This window comes from Leptodactylus fuscus, chromosome 3, assembly GCF_031893055.1.
Source record: "Leptodactylus fuscus isolate aLepFus1 chromosome 3, aLepFus1.hap2, whole genome shotgun sequence".
Taxonomy (NCBI): Eukaryota; Metazoa; Chordata; class Amphibia; order Anura; family Leptodactylidae; genus Leptodactylus; species Leptodactylus fuscus.
The window spans coordinates 84,305,828-84,333,296 of record NC_134267.1 but is presented as its reverse complement, the minus strand read 5'-3'; the positions used below and the strand labels follow the sequence as shown (position 1 = coordinate 84,333,296).

Here is a 27,469-nt window from a genome sequence, read left to right as displayed (position 1 = left end):
AAGAGCGGATCTAAATTCATTACTATCGAATGGGCTCGACAATACTGATTATACTAGCAAGCCAAGCGTATGTTCATGCAGCAAAACAAGTTCTCGCTTGCCACAAGAGTCACTCTTCACCTTGGATAAGGTAAAATCTGGTCAAGGCAATATACCAGAATGTAATTATTTGTTATAAGATCAAATTACCAATGCAATGTCTAAACAACCAAAGAATTTGTTTCTGGCTCACATACTGAAAAAGAAAATATGTGGCCCAATTCATATATAAAGGATTGGGTGCTATCCAAACAACACAAGAAGAAATGTGAGCCAAAAAAGAGAGAACAGGCGTGCGGTACATCAGATGCTCACTAAAATATTATACAATCCATACTATATCATATATAATATATAAAATGCTCTTGTTTAAAGGGACTTTTTCATTGGGAAAAGTCATTTTTAGCACATACTTGCATATCCTTAGAAAGGTTATTCTACACCTACCTTTTGTATGTAAATTGCCTCAGTAGTTTTTGAATAAGTCCGTTTTTATTCATATGCTAATATTATGGGGAAGATTTATTAAGGCTGGCATTATCAATGCGGATCTTCATATCTCCCATACTGGCTATTGATTTATAAGAAGGTGTGCACTGTGATGTGCACCTGACCTGAAATGTACACCAGCCCATAACTGGAGTAGATTGCAGACATTATTTCACACCAGTTTTCTGGTAGAATGAAAATGATACATGGTTTTCAAAATTTTAAATAAAAATAAAAATCTGAAAAATTTGATGTGCAAAATTATTCAGCCCCGTATATCAATACTTTGTAGAGCTGCATTACACTGCAATTCCATCTGCAAGTCTTTTGGGGTGTACCTCCACCAGTTTTGCGTATTTAGAGACTGAGATTTTTGCCTATTCTTCTTTGCAACATAGCTCAAGCTCAGCCAGATTGGATGGAGAGCGTCTCTGAACAGCAATTTTCATGTCTTGCCACAGATGCTTATTAATGGGATTTAGGTCTGGACTTTGACTGGACCATTCTAACACATGAATAATCTTTGATCTAAACCATTCTACTGTAGTTCTGGCTGTATGTTTATGGTCATTGTTTTGCTGGAAAGTGAATCTCCTTCTCAGGCCGGGTTCACACAGAGTAATTTGGCTCGTGATTTGGTACATAGACGCCGCGGGAGCTTTTGCGGGCCATATACACTCCCATTGTTTTCAATGGGAGCCGATACCGTATACGCAGCGCTATTTTGCGGCCGCCAAAATACTCTGTGTGAACCCGGCCTTAGTCTCAAGTCTTTTGCAGCCTCCAACAGGTTTTCTTCCAGGATTGCCCTGTATCCATCAACTCTGACCAGCTTCCATATCCCTGCTGAAGAAAAGCATCCGACAGAATGATGCTGATGTCTTTTAGCTGTGTTTCATTATGTATGGCCTTACATAGTGAAACACAGCTAAAAAAGTGCAAAAAAAATTCTGCTAAAAACTGATTAGAAATGTATAGGGAAATGCTTGTGATTCCTTAGCCAAAAATATAATGCGGCATTTTACTGCAGCTTTTTTCCCCACAGAGTGTGTATGAAAGTAAACAAAATCTTATCCAGTTTGCAGATACTGTACTACAAAGCATTTTTTTTACTGCGTTTCCACAGCAGCCAAAAATGTGGGGTGTTAACCTTAAAGAGGACCTTGCACCATGTCCACCAATTCAAGTTCTTAGCATCTGTTAATAGGTGCTGCTCCACTGATTCCAGCACAGTCTCTCTAGCCTCCACCTTTCCTGAGCAATCAGTGCTGTTAGTTTTTTGGTATGTGCTGATATGCTATACCCGCTGTAATATCAGAAGGGCAGTCTCAGTGTGGGGTTGTGATTCAGAGCTCCAATCATAGACAGTCAATGTCAAAGCTCAGAATCACATCCTTTCTCTGCTCCTGCCTGACAGTAAAGAACCTAAATAGAACACGAAGCACCAAAACTAGCAGCAGTGATTGCTCTGGAATGATGGGGCTAGAGAAAAAAAATGCAGCTTCTTTTGTTGCAGATTTTGCTGCTTTTTTTTTTTTTTTTTTTTTTTTTTTAAATTGTTTAGCCAAAGCCAGTATTGAGCAGAAGATAGAATTAGAGGTACTTCCTAAATATTTTCCATTTATTTTGCAGCCATTCTTGGCTTTGCGTCTAAAAATCGCAGCAAAATTTGCAACAAAAAAAGAAATAAGAAAATCTGCATTTCTGCAATGTGAGTACTCAGCCTTAAGGTGCATTCACATGTACCAGTGCTGTTGCAGTAATGTGCTTCATAATCAAAAACACAGCCATTACCTTATATTTTATTGCTTCACATCAGATTGGTCAGACATAATTGCAACTTTGTTGGTTTTGTACCATCTATTCTTAATATCTATATTCACTACTGAATACTCTGTATCTCAGATACAACAGTGGAATAATAATTGACTTGGTAAATCATTTCCTATTATATATTTTTCACACATTTAGGAAGTTTATTAAGTCAGGTTGTATGTATCCCAGTCATCCTATCCTACTAATATTATAAATGTCAAAGTTTGGGTGTTTGGATGTTTGTGTGTTTGTTCCTCAATCACGCAAAAACGGCTGAACAAATTTGAATTGTAACCTCGATTAAAACATAGGCTATTTTTTATCCTGGTAAATCACATGGCTTCACAACGGTTATGAATTTCACGACTGTTATGAATTTATGTTCACATACTATATTATACTGCTCTTGCAGCAGCTTATCTCAGCCAGGTCTGTTATCTCTATCTGTAAACACTCAGCTAACCCTCAGTGGATTGTGTACACACATTTGCATATTATCTGATCTGCTCCAAGCAACATGCTGACATACTGGAAACACCTTTAATCCAAATTGGCAGTTTGCTACTTTTAAACATGCCGGGAAAAAGAAAATCTAATTTATTGCAAAATTCTAAAACAATGACAGCTATGAAGGAAGCCAGAAGTCACAGAGCTCTCCTCAAGCGGAGCTGAGGAGGATCATCGGTCCCAACAACACGCTAATTATATGGCATCCCAGCGAGCTGCTGAGCTGCCGGAAAAATCACAGGGACAGTGCAAGGAATGAGTTTAACAGTAGACCAGCTTGACAGCTACCGAAACGCCGGAGCAGGCGGATAATCAAAACCGACAACACACTCATATGGCGTCCCAGCCATTTGCTGAGATGCCAAAACAATCACAGGCACGTCCTGAGGAACAAGTTCAGCAGCAGGACAGCTTAAGAGCTGCCGAAATGCCGCAGCAGGTGCAGCAGGCAATTTGCTGAGTATAGGCGGAACAATTCCAACAACACGCACACGAAGTCGCGGGCTGAGGCTAGTAATGTTATATATTGAGTAAGATGTGTTTATTTTATTAAGGGAAGTTTACCACCTTTCCCAAGAATATTCAATTGCCATGACCACATTACGTAGCATATTACAGTAAAAAACAACATACATTTGTTATATATGTCACTTCTGTAAACGTGAAGAAAAATATCTTTGAAAGGACATGCAAATGAGGCTGTTATTACATCATTTATTTTAGCAAATCTATGTCAGCTCTGGCATAGATTTGCTCTGTGATTTATGCCAATTTTTGGTGCAAATTATAGTAAATGTCTTGAATTGTGAAAGGCCTACCCTTTAAAAAAAAATGGCAAAACAGGTATGAAAATACAAAAAAGTTACAAATTATTGTGCAACTTTTTGAAGTCATAAAACAAATAATAAATCACACTCCAGAAGCTTGTGCAGTTTGACACATGAAATTTTGGATACAATACTCCATAATGACCTACCATTCCATGATTTAGCCAGGGTGGTATGAAATTATCCAGCAGCCTCGGATATACTAGCTCCCTGTCATACATGTAGAGAGTCCAGAACATCGTCACCACAAACTGAAAAAAAGAAAACAAAAGACAAAACACACCAATTAATATGCACATGAATACACAAAGTATTATGTAAATCATATTTAAGTGTCATAAAGATGTAATTATTTCTTGTTTTTCAATTGAACTCATGGCTGGGATTATAGAGTCTCAGGGTTTGTTTGGATCACTGAAATCAATCTCAAACAGCCCTCAAAAAATTCAAAGAATTTATCAAGGGATATAGTGAGCATTAGTTATTTTTCAGATCTGAGTGCACACCTAATGGTAAAAAGTGAAAATGGTCAAAACAAAACTGCTATTATACTCTGGGGTTGAAGAGTCCCCAGAGTATAATTAAAGGAGTCCCAGGGGAAGTGATCAAATGGATAAAACACTGCTACTCGCCTCTCTTGGGCTCCAGTGCAACTCCCTGCTATCTTTGGCAATTCTGACATATCAGGGAACGCGGAGGCCTGTGATTGGGCTCCAGTGGTCACATGGGTCACGCAGCATCATGACGCTTGTGGCTCTCAGGAGAGATGACTAGTACGGCTCTTTTGATTGATCACCTTCCATGGGCCTCTGCTTACTATACTCTGAGGTCTGAACAAAACTGCAGGCAGAACCTTTGAAATATTCCAATAATAACCAAACCAAAATAGCCAATGTGAACAAAATAGTTAACCTGGTTGATGTTTGATTTAGTTGTTTTTTTTAACTAATCGCCCACCCCTAAGCAATATCCAATTTATATTGCTTTTTTATGTGTACTTTTCTCTTTTTTTGGAGAAAAAGAGAGATTTTTTTACTCACCCTAAAATCCTTTTCTTGACATTTTCACTGGGGGACACAGTGGGTATTAGCCTGGCCACTAGGAGAACAAAAAGTCTGTTGGCTCTGCCTCTGGGCAATACCCCTCTCACAGACACTGTGCTAATCAGTGGTACCGCCGCAGTAGGAGAGAGAGACACAAAATAAGGAAAAAAAGAGGAACCAGGAACCAACAGTAACTAGCATGTCCTAAACGCGCAAAGAACCAAAGAACCGATCAGACAGAAACAAAAACGTTGAGAAAAGGATTTTACGGTGACCTATGGAGATCTCATGTACGTTTTAAAAATGTGAAGAAGTAGTGAAGCTGAACAAATTGCCAGTGTGTGTGTGTGTGTGTGTGTGTGTGTGTGTGTGTGGTGAGATCCTTGGTGTCTGAGGGTACTAGGTCAGTCTATGAAAGGAGGGATGATCGAGAAAGGACCTGAGAAAACGTGAGGGGGAGGTCAGAGGAGCTGGAGAGGAATGGCGAATGGAAGGCTGCAGGAAAGTCCTGGTTGCCTGAGAAAGGTGTCAAAGGGCAGTCATTGGTGAAAAGCATTAATTTTTAGGTGTATTCAATTTTTATTAAAGATTTTGAGAACATGGAAATAAAAAACACAAGAAACAAGTAAGCAAATGCAAGGGGGGACAACATATCCCAAGTAGTACCAAGGTGGCCGCGCAGGGCCCCAAGTATTCATTTTTAGGAGATTGATGCGGCTCAACGATGAGAAGCCCTTAGTATCCCATCATGTTCAACCATTCTTTTGTTGATCCACTTGCACAATTTTCATGTAAACTGGTTTTTACTCCTGGGTTTTTTTTTCTTGCCTCTTTCAGGATTGCCCATTGTACTCTTTCAGTGATCTTGACGCCTTATCATGCATCTTATTTCTAAGGTTTATTGCTGTTTTATTAATCGCTTACAAAGGCCCTAGATCGTTTTTACTTTTTCCATCAACATAGCTTTTTTTGCAACTGTATTACCTGCATGTATATATGACACAGTGTTGGTTATACTTTTCATATATCTCATTCTGTGATCCTTCTAAATTTGTCATCAATTTGCTCATGAATATTCATTACTTCTTTCCCTGCCCAGCTCCCAAGCAAGTGTCTGGCTATCTTCAGCATCCTGTTCAGTCCTCTTTTGTCTGCAACTGCGTCCTGTGCCCCAGACATCACTGCTAGGGCCTATGATTGGACCTCAGCGGTCACGTGGAGCCTCAGTCACAGGCTGGAAGAGTCCCGAAAAAGATGCTGGGAACTGTTGAAGTCCCAGGAGAAGTGATTAAATATAACAAATACTTATAATTACCTTCCCTGTGGAGGCTATTAGAAGAGAGGGGCCTGTACAGACATCAAATAATGCCGGGTCTTTTCCATTAACAGTATGTATAGCACTCGGGAAACAAGGCTTTCCCCAATTGCTATCACGGTGCTGCGGGGCTCTGGCCATCTCCTGAGGGCCCCATATCACTCCGATCGTGGTCATTACATCAGTCTTTACTAGACCTCCACTGCCTAATAAAAAAAAAAACCTTTTCCAGTACGGCTGTTTTCACATGGTGATTTTCTCAAAAAATGGATGTGTTTATCAGAAAACCAAATGTATAAAAAAAAAAAAAAAAATACATACATACAATTTTCAAATCCACACGTGCTTTTTAAAAAAACAGCATACTTTCTTCAACAGCTTATCGCATGCATTTTTCCCTGTATGATACCAATTGTAAAGCATTCACATCTTCTGCACATGTTCTCATCTCATTCACTCTACAAATGCATCTAACAAGCTGACAGCCTGTCAGTGTCCATAAAACCCTCTGATCACTCACGGAAAAATCCATGTCTGATGGAAACAAGAGAGAGGGTAGAATGGATAAAAACAAAACGAGTGGCTGCAGCTCCTAATCACTGCTGTGATCATACCCTAGGTTACGTGGGTGCTGGCTTGTCTGGTGATCAGGAGCAGCCATCACCAACTCCTGGGTGCCCTGGCAGTCAATAAAGTTTAGAAAAATGTTGCTTTCATCAGTAATGACATGGCGTCATGGTGTTGGTGGCTAACAACTGACGTCATATGCACAATGAACAGAAACTGTTGGTGTAACATTTCTACAAAACAACAGTAAATTTTGCCAAGCTGCCAGATCTCCCATGCTTATTCAGATTCGCATGAACAATGATACCCCATAGTGGGTGGTCATTAAGGCATCTGTGGTCACCCAGTATATTAAATACTTTTTTCCCCCACTGTTCTTGGAGCTTAACCCAACATAACCAGGCAAACCTCTGTACATATTTAAGTGAGAAGAAAATGTGGGTAAACGGTTAAAGCTATCAGTCTGGTCCCACATGATTGACACCACAACCAAATTAAGTTGTGTCTGGTCCTTCTAGATTGGCTCGTATGTATTCGCAGGATTTTTTTATTTTTTTTGGAAAATGTAGGAATAGAGGGATAATATATCACATTTGGTGAGAATACCCAAGGACATGGCATTTTGGGATAGGGTTGTACAATTTAATCTTGTCACTTTAATTGAAAGGCCCAAACAACCCCTAGTAAATGACTTATTTCTGATGTATGCAAGAGCACAAGAACATTGATTTATTTCATCTTTTTAGCAGCTAAACTAAGACCTTGCAAATCACATCTGTGAATTAGATTTAGTTAAGAATAAATTACAATGGATTATAGTGAACGACCGTCTGATGAGCATCATAACCGATTCTAAACTAAATTGGAGGTGACATGGTCCCTGTGGATCTCCTATGTGGAAGGATCAACATGGAATAGTTAAGCTTGATGCACTGTGTTTTATCAACAACTGCAATATCTGTTATCTAAACTTCTTTTATGTTTCTCAAACTTTGAATAAAAACTATTGAACGTAAAAGAATGCTTTAGTTACAATGCATATTCAGTTTAATTGTTACCACTGGTATTGCTGGCACAATGCTTTTAAGAACACCCTGCAATGTGTTACTGCAGAAGTTCTTGGAAAAATAACTTATACAACATATCTGAGTTAGACATGAGCGAGTAGTGAAATAGTCAATATTCGATATTCGTTTCGAGTAGACCCTCAGTATTTGACTAATCCCATTTTAGTCTATGGGGGAAAAATGCTTCGTTTCAGGGGGAAACCCAATGACCACAATGACACCTCAGGAAATGATGCCAACACCTCTGGAATGCAACTGGGACAGCAGGGGAAGCATGTCTGGGGGCATCTAACAAGCCCAAGTCCCAGGATTACCCTACTATCACAGCCTATCAACTAGACACTCCAAACTCAATATGGAAATAGAAAAATACTTGGAAATCTTCTTTCCTCCACAATAGTATGGACAGAAATACAAATTTAAAGGTAAAGAAACATTACCATGCACCCCTTTAAATCACGTTGCCCATGACAACAACAGATGGCATAGGCAATCCAATAGTCCCCACCCTTAACTGTCATTGTTTAAGTGTGTGTGTGATGTGGAAAGACCTCCAAAAATTACTTGGCCCTTTACGTGAGCCCTTCAAATTTAAGTTACAGGCCCTTAAGCTGAGCTACCAGCAGAGATTGAGGCCCTTGAGGTGACTGGAGCCTTTTACCAGCATAGTTTTAGGCCCTTTAAGTTAGTTCAGCCTTGCACCAGAGATTTGTTGGCCCTTTGAGTGAGTTGAGCCTTGCAGCAGCAGAGTGTTAGACCCTTTAAAATTGTTAGCCCCTAAAATGGTGGTTCCAGAACCATCACTCTCATTGTGTGGGATTGATGCAGTGGATTGGAGTGAGGACCCAGACATTGACCTTGATTTTGATTGGGAAATTGATAACATTTTGGCATCAACTTTTATTTAGAGGACCGCAAAGGTGGAGAATTGGCTGCAACCACTACTACCGGTAATGGTCCTCTAATATCGGACTCTACATTACATCTATAGGGTCCTGATCAGGTGTTAATAGTCCAAACAACATGCTCCAGTACTTTACATGTAGATCGGAAATCACTTTCGCTTCCGACACCAGATTTAACCAAGGTTCATCATCATCATTCTGCTGAGATGGAGCCACGAAAGGAAACCTTGCCTTCCAAGGCATGTTCTGGAGCTGTGACTGAGCCAAATCTAAACAGAGTCATTTGGAACTGGACACAATTCAAAGTGTCAAAAGACTTTAGAGACTGTTGAAAGTAATGGGATGCAGAATGAGAAGTTCATCACAAGGCTGACAGACCCAAATCCAAATGCTGCAGCACAAATAACCAGCAGTCAGACTAAGATGGTCTTTTCTTCAAATAAATCACAAGATTATTTGGAACCAGAACAGGAAAACCCAGTGATTGCCATTGCAGCAGTGCCTAGGCCATCTTTCAGAGCAGTTCATTCAGAGATTGAATTGGAGAAAAATAAAAACATTTACTGTGATTGAGTCTTCATGCACATTAGTGGGCATGGACAACCTAACATACAAGATCCTCATGCTGAGCTGGCCTCATTACTGAACACGATCAACCAGGATAATCAGGGCTGGAAACAGTCATCACATCTTACTGAAAGGAATCACCCTCAGTTTGGAAAGAAGCCATCTAAACGTTGCACCTTTAATTGAGTTGAGCATTGCACCAGCAGAATGTTAGGCCCTTTAGGTGAACTGAGCCTTTAAACAGCAGAGATTTAGTTTTTATCTCTTGGGATGAATTGAGGATTGTAGGAACCTAATACTATGCTCTATGGATGAATAGAGCCTTATCGGAGCATAATATTAGGCCCTTGTGGTGAGCCTTAATGGGAGGAAGAAGAAAGAAGAAGAAAGAAGAGGAAGGAAGAGGAGGAAGGAGGAGGAGGGTTCTGAACCCCTGCCAGGATTCTTGGGCAGGGAGAGGAGGTTGGCCTCCCCACTTTGCGACCCGGTCCCAGCCTCCCCTACATTCACCTAGTGTGCCGTGAGTGATATATAGCGTCCCAGTCCGCATGCACTTGTCCACGCATCAGTGGTCAAGTGGACCTTAGTGCAAAGTGCGGAACTAAGGGCACGCCTGATGTTCCACGACACGTGCTGGTGCACGGTGGGGAAGGCACACCGGCAAAAGTAGTGATGGCTAGGGAAGGCATAGCGAGGTGCCGCAGCTGTCATCAGGTCACGGAAGGCCTGAGTCTCCACAAGCCTGAATGGCTCCCATTGATTTCAATGGGAGCCTGGATCGTATACGCTGCGTTATTTTGCGGCCGCAAAATCACGGCCATAAAATAACGCGGCGTATCTCACACACCGTATACGTGCCAGGTCACGTGGCACGTTACTCCGTGTGAATGGACTCTTTAATTGGCTTTCAGTGTAGGCCACGAGGGGATCTAAATTAAGGGCCTGATTCTCTGGTAAATTAAGAAATAGTTTCACTCCTAGATATTTATAGTATAAGACCACCTGCAGACGGACAGAGAGGTCCTGCCGTGGTATGGTAACTGATCAGTTTTGCGAACACTAAAAACTGGTATACAAAAATGGATGGAAATCATCTGTTTACATAGAGTAAAAAAAAAAAAATCTAAAGAAATCTGCGGATCCCATAGGCTATAATGGGGTCAATGTGTTTTCCGTAAAAAACATAGGATCAGAAAAGTGCTTTTTAATAGCCCACAGTACACTTTAAAACAATTTTGCACATATAATGAATCTTTCCAAGTGCTTATTTTGAGGAAGCATCATTTCTTAACTACTAGAGATGAGCGAACAGTGTTCTATCGAACACATGTTCGATCGGATATCAGGGTGTTCGCCATGTTCGAATCGAATCGAACACCACGTGGTAAAGTGCGCCAAAATTCGATTCGGGACAGGAACTACGACACCGGGGGCATTGAAAAAAATTGGAAAAAGTCATTGGCTGCCGAAATCAGGTGACCTCCATTTTAGACGAATAGTGGATTTCAAATCCGGGTCATATGAGAATGTGAACTTTGTGACTATGAGACAGGGATAGCTGTACAGGCAGGGATAGCTAGGGATAACCTTTATTTAGGGGGGAATGTTATTAAAAATAACTTTTTGGGGCTCTATCGGGTGTGTAATTGTGATTTTTGTGAGATAAACTTTTTCCCATAGGGATGCATTGGCCAGCGCTGATTGGCCGAATTCCGTACTCTGGCCAATCAGTGCTGGCCAATGCATTCTATTAGCTTGATGAAGCAGAGTGTGCACAAGGGTTCAAGCGCACCCTCGGCTCTGATGTAGCAGAGCCGAGGCTGCACAAGGGTTCAAGCGCACCCTCGGCTCTGATGTAGGAGAGCCGAGGGTGCACTTGAACCCTTGTGCACCCTCAGCTCTGCTACATCAGAGCCGAGGGTGCGCTTGAACCCTTGTGCACACTCTGCTTCATCAAGCTAATAGAATGCATTGGCCAGCGCTGATTGGCCAATGTATTCTATTAGCCTGATGAAGTAGAGCTGAATGTGTGTGCTAAGCACACACATTCAGCTCTACTTCATCGGGCTAATAGAATGCATTGGCCAGCGCTGATTGGCCAGAGTACGGAACTCGACCAATCAGCGCTGGCTCTGCTGGAGGAGGCGGAGTCTAAGATCGCTCCACACCAGTCTCCATTCAGGTCCGACCTTAGACTCCGCCTCCTCCGGCAGAGCCAGCGCTGATTGGCCGAAGGCTGGCCAATGCATTCCTATGCGAATGCAGACTTAGCAGTGCTGAGTCAGTTTTGCTCAACTACACATCTGATGCACACTCGGCACTGCTACATCAGATGTAGCAATCTGATGTAGCAGAGCCGAGGGTGCACTAGAACCCCTGTGCAAACTCAGTTCACGCTAATAGAATGCATTGGCCAGCGCTGATTGGCCAATGCATTCTATTAGCCCGATGAAGTAGAGCTGAATGTGTGTGCTAAGCACACACATTCAGCACTGCTTCATCACGCCAATACAATGCATTAGCCAGTGCTGATTGGCCAGATTACGGAATTCGGCCAATCAGCGCTGGCTCTGCTGGAGGAGGCGGAGTCTAAGGTCGGACCTGAATGGAGACTGGTGTGGAGCGATCTTAGACTCCGCCTCCTCCAGCAGAGCCAGCGCTGATTGGCCGAATTCCGTACTCTGGCCAATCAGCGCTGGCCAATGCATTCTATTAGCTTGATGAAGCAGAGTGTGCACAAGGGTTCAAGCGCACCCTCGGCTCTGATGTAGCAGAGCTGAGGCTGCACAAGGGTTCAAGCGCACCCTCGGCTCTGATGTAGGAGAGCCGAGGGTGCACTTGAACCCTTGTGCACCCTCAGCTCTGCTACATCAGAGCCGAGGGTGCGCTTGAACCCTTGTGCACACTCTGCTTCATCAAGCTAATAGAATGCATTGGCCAGCGCTGATTGGCCAATGTATTCTATTAGCCTGATGAAGTAGAGCTGAATGTGTGTGCTAAGCACACACATTCAGCTCTACTTCATCGGGCTAATAGAATGCATTGGCCAGCGCTGATTGGCCAGAGTACGGAACTCGACCAATCAGCGCTGGCTCTGCTGGAGGAGGCGGAGTCTAAGATCGCTCCACACCAGTCTCCATTCAGGTCCGACCTTAGACTCCGTCTCCTCCAGCAGAGCCAGCGCTGATTGGCCGAATTCCGTACTCTGGCCAATCAGCACTGGCTAATGCATTGTATTGGCGTGATGAAGCAGTGCTGAATGTGTGTGCTTAGCACACACATTCAGCTCTACTTCATCGGGCTAATAGAATGCATTGGCCAATCAGCGCTGGCCAATGCATTCTATTAGCGTGAACTGAGTTTGCACAGGGGTTCTAGTGCACCCTCGGCTCTGCTACATCAGATTGCTACATCTGATGTAGCAGTGCCGAGTGTGCATCAGATGTGTAGTTGAGCAAAACTGACTCAGCACTGCTAAGTCTGCATTCGCATAGGAATGCATTGGCCAGCCTTCGGCCAATCAGCGCTGGCTCTGCCGGAGGAGGCGGAGTCTAAGGTCGGACCTGAATGGAGACTGGTGTGGAGCTATCTTAGACTCCGCCTCCTCCAGCAGAGCCAGCGCTGATTGGTCGAGTTCCGTACTCTGGCCAATCAGCACTGGCCAATGCATTTCTATGGGGAAAAGTTAGCTTGCGAAAATCGCAAACTGACAGGGATTTCCATGAAATAAAGTGACTTTTATGCCCCCAGACATGCTTCCCCTGCTGTCCCAGTGTCATTCCAGGGTGTTGGTATCATTTCCTGGGGTGTCATAGTGGACTTGGTGACCCTCCAGACACGAATTTGGGTTTCCCCCTTAACGAGTTTATGTTCCCCATAGACTATAATGGGGTTCGAAACCCATTCGAACACTCGAACAGTGAGCGGCTGTTCGAATCGAATTTCGAACCTCGAACATTTTAGTGTTCGCTCATCTCTATTAACTACCATTAGTTATTCATTTTGCTATTCTATACTAGTATTTTTTTTTTCTGGGATTTTGAGGTCCTAGGAAAAAAAACTGCAACAAAGAAACCTTTTTAAAAATAAATAAAAAATTTCAGACAAATGGAAAATCTCAGAGATGCTACATTTTTAAAAATCCCCAATGACCCCCAAAACCAAAGAAAATAGGCTGTAAAGTGTGGTATAAGAACTACAATGTCAAATTACATAATGTTCCTTTAATGTAACAAAGTTTATATGGCAGATAGAAAAAATACATGTTATAGCAATTAGTAATGTGCAACTAATCTCTTAACGGCATTACCACAAGGCACAGAGAAGAGGCTAGGAAATAATGAGTAAGTAAATAGGAAAGTAAGAATAATGTCATATTAAACTCTTACACTTTTCCAAACAGATTTAAAAAGGAAATTAATGGGGTTATGCCACAAGAAGTATTTATCCTCTATCCCTGTGAACCTTGAGAACAGGGAGTGCTTTCCCCCGTTGTGAATTCAGCCTGACTGCAGCCTAAATACAGCACTCGGCTATGTCTGGGAGTGCTGATGTCCTACATTGGGGCACCTACATTGAGCCTGGCTGTCATCAGGCTGTTCACAACAGAGGGATAACACACCCTGTTGTCAGAATCAGTGGGGGTCACAACGGTCAAACCCCTACTGATCTATAAGGAATGTACAGTATAAGCTGTGCAAGAGTACATCAGAATGCACCCCAAGATTAGAGTGAAAAGACGCCAGAATTAACACCACAGAATATCCCCCATTCTAGAAAGGAGTTGATATTATTTGATTCTATATTGTAGGGTCAAAATGCCCACCAAAATACATAAAGTGGCTCAGGTGGCACAGCTGTATAATGCAGTCTTACAATATGGATGGCATAAAATAGTGTTACTTCCATGGACATTACACTTCACAGCTTTGACCAGGGACCCACTCTCAAAACCCCAAAACTATCCAACTAAAGAGCAAGAAGAGGGCTGCACATTGATCCATGCCTAATCCTTGATAAGCAAATTTGAAACCCAAAAAGAGAAAAGATGCACAAGGCCTACTAATAGCAGACGTTGGTATACATGAGCAGGATTTACTAACCATAGGGTCACACCACAGTGTCTACTGCAAAGCGAGTTTCAGTGCAAGCCTTTGTCTGGGCGTAGTGTCATAACAAGATGCAGACCTTTTGAAGGCTCAACCTTATTTGAGACACTGTATCAAGAGGGGGTTATGTGACCAATTGGGAGTGCAACTAGCTGTTTTTGCTTGATTTCAGAAAAGAAAAAACAAACAATTTCTTTTGGCAATCTTTCACTTTCACTCTCTAATTAATGTCGATTTCATTTTGTATGATAGCACTTTGTTCGCATTTGTAGTGTGGTCTGTGGTGTGTATCATATTATCAATATTCACCATAGTCTTCATTAACATACCCTTTTCATCCACACACACTAGTAATGCTACCCAATATGATTTATTTTTTGATATTGTTGCATATTTCACATGTTATCTGTACATGCAGCAATTTCTTTGTACTCATGCATCCAGAATTGTCTAATACTCTGATATATATCTGAGTATGGATGGTGTCTGTTCTTGCATGGATGGGGCTATTAGAGTCCCTTCTGGTCTCCAGGTATGGTGTCCGTTTAGCTGGTAGAGGTGTGACTATAGTGGACAGAATGCAGCAGATTTCTGCTCAGGGTGCCTTTCTCCGAATCCTGTCCCTTTTTGTGGTGATGTGGGACAACTGACACACTGGTGAGTATGATGGAGTCCACCAAGGCTCCATGCGTCTTATAGTTGCACAGTCTAATTTTATTATAGATTTGATTAGCTGCATCTTAGTCTGATTTTGGCTTTTTGAGCCTCAAATATGTATGGATGTTGTTATGGCACTATCCCTAGATAGGGCTTATGCAAAATGTACATTGAGGTAGATGCTCCGTTGTGTGATCTTATGATGGGTTAGTATTTCCTGTTCATTTATACTAATGTCTCTCACTTTGGGATTTTTCATTGAGTGCGAACAGCAATGCATCAATACTTTTTATATTGATATACCTTTTATTACTTTATTATTGTGATAGTATTTCATATATGAGACTGCTTGGGATTTTGTGCATAGCAGTTTATGCAATGATTTACTTATTTAGTACCATGAAATTACTATACTAGCAAGTCTGCATTGGTCCATCTATTTTGTATTTTCTCTTGATTCTTTTAGCCGCTTGACTTATACCTTTAACATGTATTTTAATAAAGTTACTATATTTTTATATTGTATTAGGCCTTCTTCATCTTTTCCCTTTTTGGGGTTGATGTTTGCTTTTGATGCTGCCTTATAGGAGAGTTGTATTTCCCATAGTGGGATATATATATATATATATATATATATATATATATATATATATATATATATATATATATTGTTTGCTGATTTTTTGTCTCATCTCATTACCAAATTCTAATAAAAGCAGACACCACCGGTCCCAGCAATGGGCCATTTAACGATACATACTCATGCAAAATAGTCACTGTCAAATCTTTCCTTCTGCACCCTGTTGTTGGCGTAAGCAGAAGTTTATGGCCAGATATATGATACTATTATATCTGGGATACCCCACTTAAAGGTGTTCTCTGGGAAAATAGTTCCTATCCTTAGGATAAGTCATAACTATTTGACCAGAAAGAAGGGGGGGGGGGGGGGGGAGACGGATGGGCACCCAGCAGTCTTTGCCCTGATCAACTATATGGGGCCATTTTTGGCACCCATACTTTACACAACACAGGGCTGAAAGCGTTTGGCTATGTGTAGTGGCCACGTAGGGGAAGCAGAAGAGCTTCTATTGAAGTGGGCCCTACCACCAATCAGATATTTATGGCCTATCCTAAAGATAGGGATTTTATTACCTATTCCTGGACAACGCCTACAGCAATGTCATATATGTGGGCATGAATTGCTGTTTGGGCATACAGCAAGGTCCAGAAGGACGCCATTTGGCTTCTGTAACTCAAATTTAGACGGTTTTGTTTTTTTGACAGAATGATGCCTCTGAAGTTCCTGTAAAGTAGAATCTCTGACAAACAACTCCATTTTGGAAACTAAATCCCTCAAGGAACTTATGAAGGGGCTGACAATCTATAACCCAAGTATTGCTTTGATTTATTTTCAAGACAGTAATTGCGCAGCAGAATAATACACTTTATCAAAAAAATGTCATTTCAGAGCCTATTATCTTGTGTCTAGCATGTAATAACAGAAATAAAAACTAATGTACCCAGGTTAACAGTTTTTGAAGTGTGTGTTGACTCAAGTTACGTGCAACATATCGTACACTAAATTTTCACTTTGTACCATCCACTGCACATTAATTTTTGGGATACACACTTGGAGTTAAAATGACCACTTTATCCTTGAGAAATTCCCTGACCGGTGTAGATCCTACAGTGGCATCATATCTCGGGGGTTAATTTAAAAAAAAATATATATATATCACCTAAGAGTCTCTACAATTGCCTATCCATGTAGTGTATAGGACCATATTAGGCCTCAAGTTTGCAAGGTGACCTTTCAGTTCTGATCCCTCTTGTACTTTCATGCAAAAGATTAAGGCCACATGTAGGATGTTTCTAAAATCAGGAAACAAAGCAAATTAACTGCAAAGATGAGTTTTCACAGTAGCAGAATCTGGGCATGGCATATTGGGCACTGAAATTACATATATCTTGATTAATTTAAATTTGCATTTTGCACCATCCTCTATGCATTTATTTTTGAAAAATACATCTGCATCATGGTTCCTGAAAATGCTTTTCAAAATAGCTCTCTTCCCCAAATTTACAACCAAATATGGTGTGTTTTTATATTCAGGAAAAGTTGAGAAACAAAATGTGGGTGATTCATATGGAGTTTCTACTATATAGGTCTTTAATATCCCCTAACCAAAGGGTTCCCTATGTTTTGGAAATTTTCTAATGTCCAGAATTACAAGACATATAAAGGATTACACTAACTTAGAGCAGCAATATGGTATATAATAGTTATTAACTCATTTAGGTGGTATGACTACCTGTCTGATAAGCAGAGCATTTAAAATTTAGAACATTTTCATCAAATTTCCTAATTTTTCATAACTGCAACAATTATCAAAGTTTACCACTAACATAGTACAATAGGGCAGATTTGCAGAAACCAAATCACATATAATCATAGCTTTACACCATATAAGGTAAAAATCACAGAGTGGAATGAAAAGAACCAAAAATAATATAAGACTTAACGTTTATTAAATCAATTAAAAAGAAGGTGACACACCACCAAACATGTGAGCTTCTGTTACTGGCATTAATAGCAGGTAGTAGCAGACCAGTGTGTCAAAGACTTGTATATGGGGGGGGGGGGCAACACGGTGGCTCAGTGGTTAGCACTGCAGCGAAGGAGTCCAGGGTTCGAATCCCACCAGGAACAACATCTGCAGGGAGTTTGTAGGTTTTCACTGTGTTTGCATGGATTTCCTCCTATTCTACAGAAAGACATAGTCATAGGAAAAACAAACAAACAAAAAAAAACCCACGACTTGTCCCCGATCTCATGTACTTAGGTGGTCTATTCTTGTGACATTATAAACACCTATATGGTATGAATATAAACTACTCCCAGCGTATTAGACATCCAACACTGAGGAAAAAAAATAAAAAAGCAACGAACCCTTAGTCACCATTCCCAGAATCAAGGAAGAGCATACTTTTCGTATAAATACACAAATCCATCCCTTAACATGCACTATGATGTTATTCTATAGACTATAACGGGGTGGATAACCAGAGTTCTTCTTTCAGTCTATTTAGCATCTAGTCCTCTGCTAACTGATGCCCACGATATCTGACCCCAAAAATGCCAGTAAAATAAATAACACTGAATGCTATTACCGAAACCACGTGGACCCCATAGACTATAGAAATACTGTAGTGTTGCTTGCAGTATGTAGGAATTTAGGTATGCCGTAGTACAAGTATATTAATTTCCGTATCAGTAAGTCATTTTCCTGAGATATTCTTATGTTAGTTGTGGAACTGCTATATCAGATATTATCTCATTTAGAAGACAAGTGCGTAGTACTATCTAGTGTTCCCACAATTGTACAAATACAGCCGATCAATGACCCCATAAATACATGGCCTCATATATACAGTTCTTGCTGGCATGCATGACTACATTATTTCTGTCTCTAGCGTTATGGTCTTCCTAATTTTTTACATTATTTTTTTCTTTATAAAAGTTTTTCAGCACTTGATTTGGAAATCCTGAATAAAATTATTTAGACAACCCCATTAACTGTATCTAGTTTACTGAAAGTTACTCTGACTTGTCAGCAGCATCGGTAGGGTCCTGGCACTTGAATCCCATTAATGTCTAGAATGTAGAACTTTGCCTACTCTGTGTGTCTTGATCTCACAGTTTGAAGATATACACATCTTAGTACAGGATCACATTAGCATTAGAGATGAGCGAACAGTAAAATGTTCGATATTCGTTTCGAGTAGCCCCTCAATATTCGACTACTCGAATCGAATATCGAACCCTATTATAGTCTATGGGGGAAAAATGCTCGTTTCAGGGGTAGGCAACGTTCGATCAAATTATACTTACCAAGTCCATGAGTGAGGGTCGGGCTGGATCCTCTGAGCAGTCTTCTCCTTGCAGCGTCCCCGCGGCATCTTCCGGCTCTGAATTCACACTGCCAGGCATCGGGCCTGGGCAGAGCCGACTGCGCATGCCTGCACTACAAGGAAATGGCCGCTTATAGTCAAAGCAGCCATTTTCTTGTAGCGCAGGCATGCGTAGTTGGCTCTGCCCAGGCCCGATGCCTGGCAGAGTGAATGAAGAGCCGGAAGACGCCGCGGGGAAGCTGCACGGAGAAGACTTCTAAAGGTAGGAGAAGAACCAGCTTTGATTGGCCAACTGTATAGCATTCGGCCAATCAATGCTGGTTCTGCATCGAACTTTTACATTCGAACAGCGAGTGGTACTCGATCAAGTACGAGTATTTCGAATACCGTAGTATTTGATCGAATACCTACTCGATCAAGTACTACTCGCTCATCTCTAATTAGCATCCATCGGGAGGACCAGAACAACTGAGAGGCAGACCTCTGAAATAGCGGTAACACACATTGACTACAATGGGGTCCATTGGGTAACCATCGTTTTAAAACTGAAATTGGCAGAGGATCTAGCGGAGACTTCAGCACACATGTGAATGTAGCCTTCTATTAGATGTTAAAAAATACCAAAGATGTGGATAAAGTTACACAAAACTTTATTTATAATAAGCCTCTTAAGGAAAGGAATTATTCTATTGACCTTGGCTCCCAATACTACCCTAGCTGTGTACCGTTGGACAATTTAGGATGCTTGTCATCCACAGATCATCAGTGATTCTCTATGACACACTGCCTACTTATGTGTGACTCAAACATACATTCAAATACACTGTGGTTGGTGGGCCACAAACCATCAACCTTTTCACCGTAATGATGCAGAGCAGCTGTTGTAAGGCAGGAATCCTATGTCAGTAGCACTAGGCATAGTAAAGATGAGCGAATAGTATTTGAAACTCTAGTTTCGAATACGTCACTCCATAGGAATGAAGGGAAGCGGCCGACGCGCGGTCAGCGCCATCGCTTAACCCCTTGGTGTTCGGCTTCCATTCTTTCCTATAGGAGCGAGGTATTTGAAACTAGAGTTTCGAAAGAGCTTTCAGAGTGAAAAAACACCTAGTGATCCAAGTTGTTAATCTGCATAAATGGCAGGCATGCTAAAGTGACTTTTTTACAGTTATTAAAATTTGTGCAGTCTAATTCATTAACATTAGAGATGAGCGAGTAGTGTTCGATCGAGTAGGTGTTCGATCGAATACTACGGTATTCAAAATACTCGTACTCGATCGAACACTACTAGCTGTTCGAAGTTTAAGGTTCGAGGCAGAACCAGCGTTGATTGGCAGAATGCTATACATCCAATCTTGGAAAAAATTTGACTTTGTAATAGGACTGGGTGATTATGACCTAAATCAAGATCTTGATTAATAGGGCATTTTACATAGATTATTATTAATGGAGTTTAGGCCACTCCCTTGTAAAAGCCACACCTCCAGGATTTAAATTAAGAGCATCTGCCAATACAGTTGATTACTAATGTGCAGCACAGGAGTTTACAGGAGGTGAGTATGCGTTGGATGGACCTCGTGAGATTCGTTCTGTGAGGTTCATAGATTTGTTTGCATCAAACTGGAACTGTTATTATATCCTGGGGTCTCTTCAGAAAGGTGAACAAACATAAACAGAACCTTCAGAGGTCTGAAGAGGTCCAAGAGTATAGCAGGAGATCTGGTTTGGATGTTCTTAGTTCGATGAAACTGCAGAATACTGTAATAATCAAACCAAAAAACCAACATCCACAAAATCACGTTGGTTACCTGGATTGATGGTCAGTTTTGGTTATTTTTCAATTAATTGCCCAACTCTACTTTGTGATACAACTGGCAGAATTTGATATATAAAATTGGTAGGACCCATCAGCCATTACAGAATATCCTAAATCAAGAAACAAATGCCCAGAGTATTTATAAAATATCATAAATTTGAATTGCTGAATGTTTTTTTACTTTCTTTCTACTCACACCCACACAAAAGGTATTCCCGCATAGATCATAAACGATAAGTGGTTTTTAGAGAAAGTAATCTCAGCTTCAGTAAGAACTACCACATGGTCTCATCATGTGCCAGTTCATGTAAAAATCCAAGAACAATATAATCGTTCTCCAACAGTGCCTTGGCCATTAAACTCCATTCTAAACAAGCAGAACCATCTAAACAGCACCTGAAATTTGTCAACAGAATATGATCATTTCAGTAATTCCAAGTCTAAGTCTAAGGCCCTATATAGCGAGTTGCAGCAAAACAGCACTGTGGAAAAGACTGTGGCAGAAACGCATTTTTTCTACAGAAAGGGTGCATTCACACTGAGTAAACGCTAGCTTATTCTGAACGTAAAACACGTTCAGAATAAGCGGCGTCTAAAGCAGCTCCATTCATTTCTATGGGAGCGGGGATACGAGCGCTCCCCATAGAAATGAATGGGCTGCTTCTTTCACTCCGTGCAGTCCCATTGAAGTGAATGGGGAGTGCCGGCGTGTACGCTCCGGCATGAGCAGAGCTTGCCGTATACGCCGGCACTCCCCATTCACTTCAATGGGACTGCACGGAGTGAAAGAAGCAGCCCATTCATTTCTATGGGGAGCGCTCGTATCCCCGCTCCCATAGAAATGAATGGAGCTGCTTTAGACGCCGCTTATTCTGAACGTGTTTTACGTTCAGAATAAGCTAGCGTTTACTCAGTGTGAATGCACCCAAAGTCTGCAGACTTTACTGCTGCGTACTTTGTCTCTATAATGCCTACTGTATAAGGAAAACCCCAGCCTTTCCATAGATATAATTTATATGCTGCGATTTACAGAAATGCAACAGTTTTTTCCAGCATTTCCTCTGCAGATTTTTTATGCAATGTGTCGATGGGATTAGCCAGAATCCTATCCACTTTGAAAGCCCTGTAATATGTGGCGTTTGCTGCAGTATTTCCGCTGCCACCAAAATGCTGAATGTTTGCAACATGGGGCCCTGGCCTAAGGAGGTTTGTGCAGCCATAACACAGTAGTTTGGGGATAACTACACACGCTACACTGATGTCACAACGCTGAAGAACGCTGGGATGCTACATACAGTGTCCCAGCCTTCTTCAGTGTCGGCAACAGCGCACCCTTGAGATAGCAGCAGAAGGCGTCCAAGTCTGGAGCATGGGCAGGTGAGCAAAAAATATTGGCCACTACTCTGTGTGGGGGTGGGGAGATAACAGGGGGGACATATACTGTAGGTGGCCTTTAAAAAAGGGGTCATATGCTGTGTGGGGGGCTATAAAAGGTGTCAAACTGTGTGGGGGCCATAAATAGGGGGATCGTAAAAAGAAATATAAGTGGTTGATATACTGTGGGGGGGGGGAGAAAATGGGGTTAAAAAATGGTTAAAAAAAATGGGGTCACCGTGTGAGGGCTAAAAAAGGGGGGGTTATATACCATGTGACTGGCTGGAAAAAGGGAGTCCTATACTGTGTGACTGGCCAAAAAAAGGGGGTTGTATAACGTGTGATTGGCCAGAAAAAGGGGTTCCTATACAGAGTGATTGGCCAGAAAACGGTGGTCCTATATTTTCTATTTTCCATGAAAAGAATTACAACTGATGGCCTATCTTTAGGATAGATCTTCAACAATGGATCTGTGGGGGACACCTGGAGATCACCGGTACCATGGCAATGAAGGAGAGCCATGCTGCCCCCTTGACACACAAAAGGGGGATTAAGTCTTTATCACAACATATGAAAACTAGTATGATCCTATGTATTTTATTTACTGATTTATTTGGGTATATTCACACAGCATTTCATCTGGTCAAAATGTCAGCAAGTGCATCATAGAGGCATGGCTACCAGTCAACAATCTATGACTATATCTATACTGCAGCATGGACCAGCCAGTAAACTAGCAAGTGTCCTGTTATGGCTGCCACATAATCATCTTCAGTGCACAGAGATCCCATAGTGCTGGCTGCTGAGCTGAAGCAGGAAACATCCTAGCTTAGTATCCTAATCAATGTCAGAGAGCTGCACAGACTACTGGTTAATACAATGACAAGAGTAGGCCCTCAAAGAAAGGACAATTATAAGTCATAAAGTGTCTTTTTACATTATATTGTTATACAAATATTCAGCCATTTTTAGTTATTATCAATGTTTGAGTTTCTCAGCCTCATTCATAGCCAATGCAGAATAACTAGACAGATTCTAAGCTGTAAAGCCATAATGACTATTACCCAGTTTTCCTAGCAATAAATAAAAAAAAAGACTAAGATTTTCTAAAAATCTGAAGATAGTAACAGAATGATTTACAATTTACAGATTTTTATTAAGTTGCACTTACTTAAATTGTCAATCTCGGGTTATAACTCTAGACCAGAGATATTTAATAGACAGACCTCAGTCCACACACAGACCGCAGCCTCCAGTTGCACGTACCCCTCCTTTCTGACCCTTTTATTATGACAGCAGTTGATAGATGAATGTTTGCTCAGGGAATATGGTCAATTGCTGATCCCTGGTGTTGCTTTTGTAAGGTATCGAGGTTAAGGGGACAGCAGTTAGATGACGAGTGTTTCTGTTAGCTTCAATTTTTGGGGGACACTCAAGACTACTATACTGGGTGAGGGTTAGTAATTGAGAACTATATTGTGAGTGTTGGCGGGAGCACCAATGGGTCATTAAACATGTAAAGGTAAATAATGGGGTATCATAATCTTCATAGCATAATTCCATGTTAGTGCCCCTCACACAATATAAAGCTCTTTGGTGCCCCCCACACACAGTATAGTGCCCACATGTAGTATAAAGCTCCTTAGTGCCTACTATGCAAAAACCTACATGTCGGGTTTTGCTGTCCACTTGAAAAATCGGACATCTTTGGGAACGGACACTTAAGGACACCCACGGTCAGTAAAAAAATGCACCCGATGTCCATTTAAGTCAATGCAAAATGTTACGGACACAGCTAGTGTCTGATACTAATGTCCGCACAAGATTGTGCACGAACATTAGCAGCGGATACTAGCTGTCGGACAACGACGGTAGTGTGAACGCCCCCTTATGGAAAAAAAAAAGGTCAACCAGGTTCCCCCAAAGTAGCATTCAGTTACAAACATTGACAAAATAAGTATTTATTTTAAACCTGCATCAGCACTTATTTGAGATTTGAAGGGAAGAATAGTACAGCCTGCAGCACTATTCTTCCCATCAAAGTGATATAACCCTGGAAGACCCCATTATTAGGCAATGTGGTCTGTTGTAGAAGGTGGGACTTGGGGGCATATGATCCATTACATGATGTCCAGGGGGACAAGATGTCAGTGGTGCATTCATGTCTCACTGATCTGCTCCATGCTCTGGGGTCTGCTGTGACATCAGCACTCGACACCTGGGGCAGAAAGGAAGTTGGGTACAGAATGGCGAGTAATGAATCCAACTCACTGGTTGCTTCCTTGTGCGCCTAGATTAGAGAATTCTACTTATAATCATGTAAATATAATTTATTTATAATTTATTGGGGGCAACATGTAGGCTCAGTGGTTAGTACTGCAGCCTTGCAACGCTGGAGTCCTTGGTTCAAATTCTGCCAGGAACAACATCTGCAAGGAGTTTGTATGTTCTCCCCATCTTTGCGTGGATTTCCTCCCATACCCCAAAGACATACTGATAGGGAAAAATGTACATTGTGATCCCTATATGGGGCTCACAATCTACATAAAAGAAAAAAAAAAGTAAATATAATTTATTGATATTAAAATCACAATTATATTGTTGGTTATACAACTATGATTGAAATATTGGCAAATATTAGGGCCAATATGACTGCAAAATCTCACATTTCCACTTCTGGTGCATTACAGTTTTAAAAGACTATGTTGACACTAGCATTTCCATTTACATAAGAGACACAATCAGTGCCTGACAAACCCAAATCCCTTATAAATGGGTGCTTGGTGGTGTCTGCCAGAACCTCAAATGCAGATTTAAGCCTAGAACTAACCTCAGACATAGTGAAGCACAGCAAAAAAAAAAAAGCGATGGAAACGCATCATGTTTTTTCTGCATATAGTTTTTCACAGAAAGTCTGCAGAGTTTTCTTCTGCAGACTTTCTGCAGCACGTATAATTTGAGAATGCAGCTTTACTGCTGCAGATTTTTTTCTGCAAAATACCATCCACTTTACAATGCAGCATTTTTTTGCTGCAGCATTTCCACCGTGGCCAAAACGCAGCGTTTTCGCAACATCGGGCCCTGGCCTTAATATGGAAAGAGTCCTTGTATTCCACACTGACACACCAATAATAAACTAATAAATAATAGATTATTTATTTTGGGTGAAATAACTAGATAATTATTACATTTTGATAATATAACCTAAATGCAGTCTTAGGTTAAAGGTACACGGATTGTATGTAGATGTACAAATCATAAGTAATCCCCTATATACCATTCATTTAACAACTAAACAGTACTTACAACTCCTATGGGGAATGCTAAGACAGCCATCATCCAGTCACGGAGGGAGATGAGCTTTTTCAGCTGCCGCTCTTGTTCCAGGTTGTCACTGCCTTTTGTTAAGAGACAGGACAGGTCGGACAAAACACAAATGCCAAAGAAGACAGCCTGGATAACCTATGAAGGAATAATGTCACAGTTACTAAGGCAGCTATGAAAAGAAATTAAGGATATATACACTCTACTAAAACATTCTAAATGTCAAGATCAGGGGTAGGCAATAGACATGATCGAGTAGTATTCGATCGAATACCTCGCTGCCATATGAATGCGTCTAAGCGGCCGAACACCAAGGGGTTAAGCGCATCAAATAACTGCCAGCATACAAACTGACTTTGCTATTTTTGGAGCTCCCATGGAAGTGAATGAAGCATGTTGGGAAATGTAGTTTCACAACAGCTGGAGTGTCGAAGGATGCTGACCCCTGGTCTAGATTATATTCAGACTGAGGGAGCCTTCACACGGAGTAAACGCTCCGCTCATTCTGAACGTAAAACTCGTTCAGAGTGAGCGGTGTTAAAACAGATCCCATTGATTTCTATGGGTGCCGGCATACGCATGTATCACATTGAAAGCAATAGGTAAAAAAGCCTCCCATTGATTTCAATGGGGAGTGTGCGTATACTGGCACCCATAGAAATCAATGGGATCTGTTTTAAGGCCGCTCACTCTGAACGAGTTTTAAGTTCAGAATGAGCGGAGCGTTTACTCCGTGTGAAAGCAGCTAGATGCTAATGAAGAGATAAGCCCATGTTATAAAGAAAAGTTGGAAAGTAGGTACAGAAAGATCTAACTCTCTGCTTGCTTTCAGATTCAGAACACGTGACAATAATTTTTTTCTTTATTCCCTTATTAGTAATGTCAGGAACGAACATACTGTTTCAAGGCTACGCAGGCTTTTTTAGGCTTTTTTAGGGTCATATATCATGATGAAATTTAGAAGCAACTTCAGTGGTAAAACAGCCTCTAGGGTCAGGAGTCAATTGAGACAGAAATGTTGCAACAGAAGAGTTGCATAAGAACATTCTCAAATGTATGTATGACAAAATTATAAACTAAAAAATATCCATGGGTCAGAAGGTGTACTATGTCTCCTTTCACCTGCCAAATCCAGCTTTTTACATCATTTAATAGCTGCTGCTCAACAGTTTCGGGCACTGTTGCAAATGTTTCTCTAGCCTCCGCGTTTCCTAAGCAATAAGTGCTATTAGCTTTGCTGCTTCATGTGCTACCATAGGGCAAACGGTGCATCTACATCAAGTAGGGGCCCCATCAGCTATCCCAGCGGGACAGTCCAGCATTTTGAGCACTGTCTCCCTGTTTCAGGCAACAGGTTCTTAAGAAACAGGTACTGTTGAATACAACGGTGGAGCACAGAGCTATCAGCTCCATACAAGGCTTCAACTGATGCTGTTTGTGGCAGGGTGGTACAATAAATGCTTAGCCAGAGACATTACAAAAGCCATTCTCTGAGGGAATGGGAATAGGTGAGTATTATATTGATACTAGCATTACCTGCGACTTCGTCTGTGCCGCCCTTAGTCCCTACCTAAGATGTATGTGTTTCACAGTATGTAATGAGTTTTTAATGTGTTCTAGGGAAAGTGGTGTTTTATGAGGTTTTTATTTTTTTATTTTGTAAATTTTGTTTGTGCATTTATTGCACTCTCTAGGGTTCTCGAACTCCAGGGTGTGTGATTAGTAATGCAATGCATTACAATGGTAATGCATTGTAATGCATTGCAGAATACTGGCGCTTCAATTGCAGGCTACGTAGCATGGGGTGCAATTGAAGCAGCGGTTTTATGCAATGCATAAGCTGCAATAAAACCATGAGTTTTATGCTATGCTTTGCATAATACCGGTCGGTGGCCGCAATGATCGTCCGCATTAACCCTTCCAGCGCCTCAGTCACAGCTGACCGAGGCACCATTTGCTCCGCCGGCGTGTGGGCGCTGCTATGCTCCTTCTGCTATGTTCTAGGGACGGCGTCATGTTGCTATGGCAGCCGGGAGCCTTGTGCAGGGTCCCCGGCCTGTTGGTCTTTCGCTCCTACTGCAGCCTATGCTACGTAGCCTGCAGTAGAAGCGCCGGTATTATGCTATGCTATACCAGT

General features: G+C 41.4%; 1 protein-coding gene across 1 annotated transcript in view; it reads right to left on the bottom strand.

Moving 5' to 3' along the window:
- The window catches only part of AIG1 (androgen induced 1), a 192,395-nt gene that overhangs the window by 99,446 nt on the left and 65,480 nt on the right, over positions 1 to 27,469 (bottom strand). The window contains exons 3-4 of the mRNA XM_075267896.1: positions 25,315 to 25,470; positions 3,827 to 3,928 (exon numbers count right to left, since the gene is read on the bottom strand). Coding sequence (XP_075123997.1) covers positions 3,827 to 3,928; positions 25,315 to 25,470 — 258 coding nt within the window. The remainder of the gene's footprint in view (positions 1 to 3,826; positions 3,929 to 25,314; positions 25,471 to 27,469) is intronic.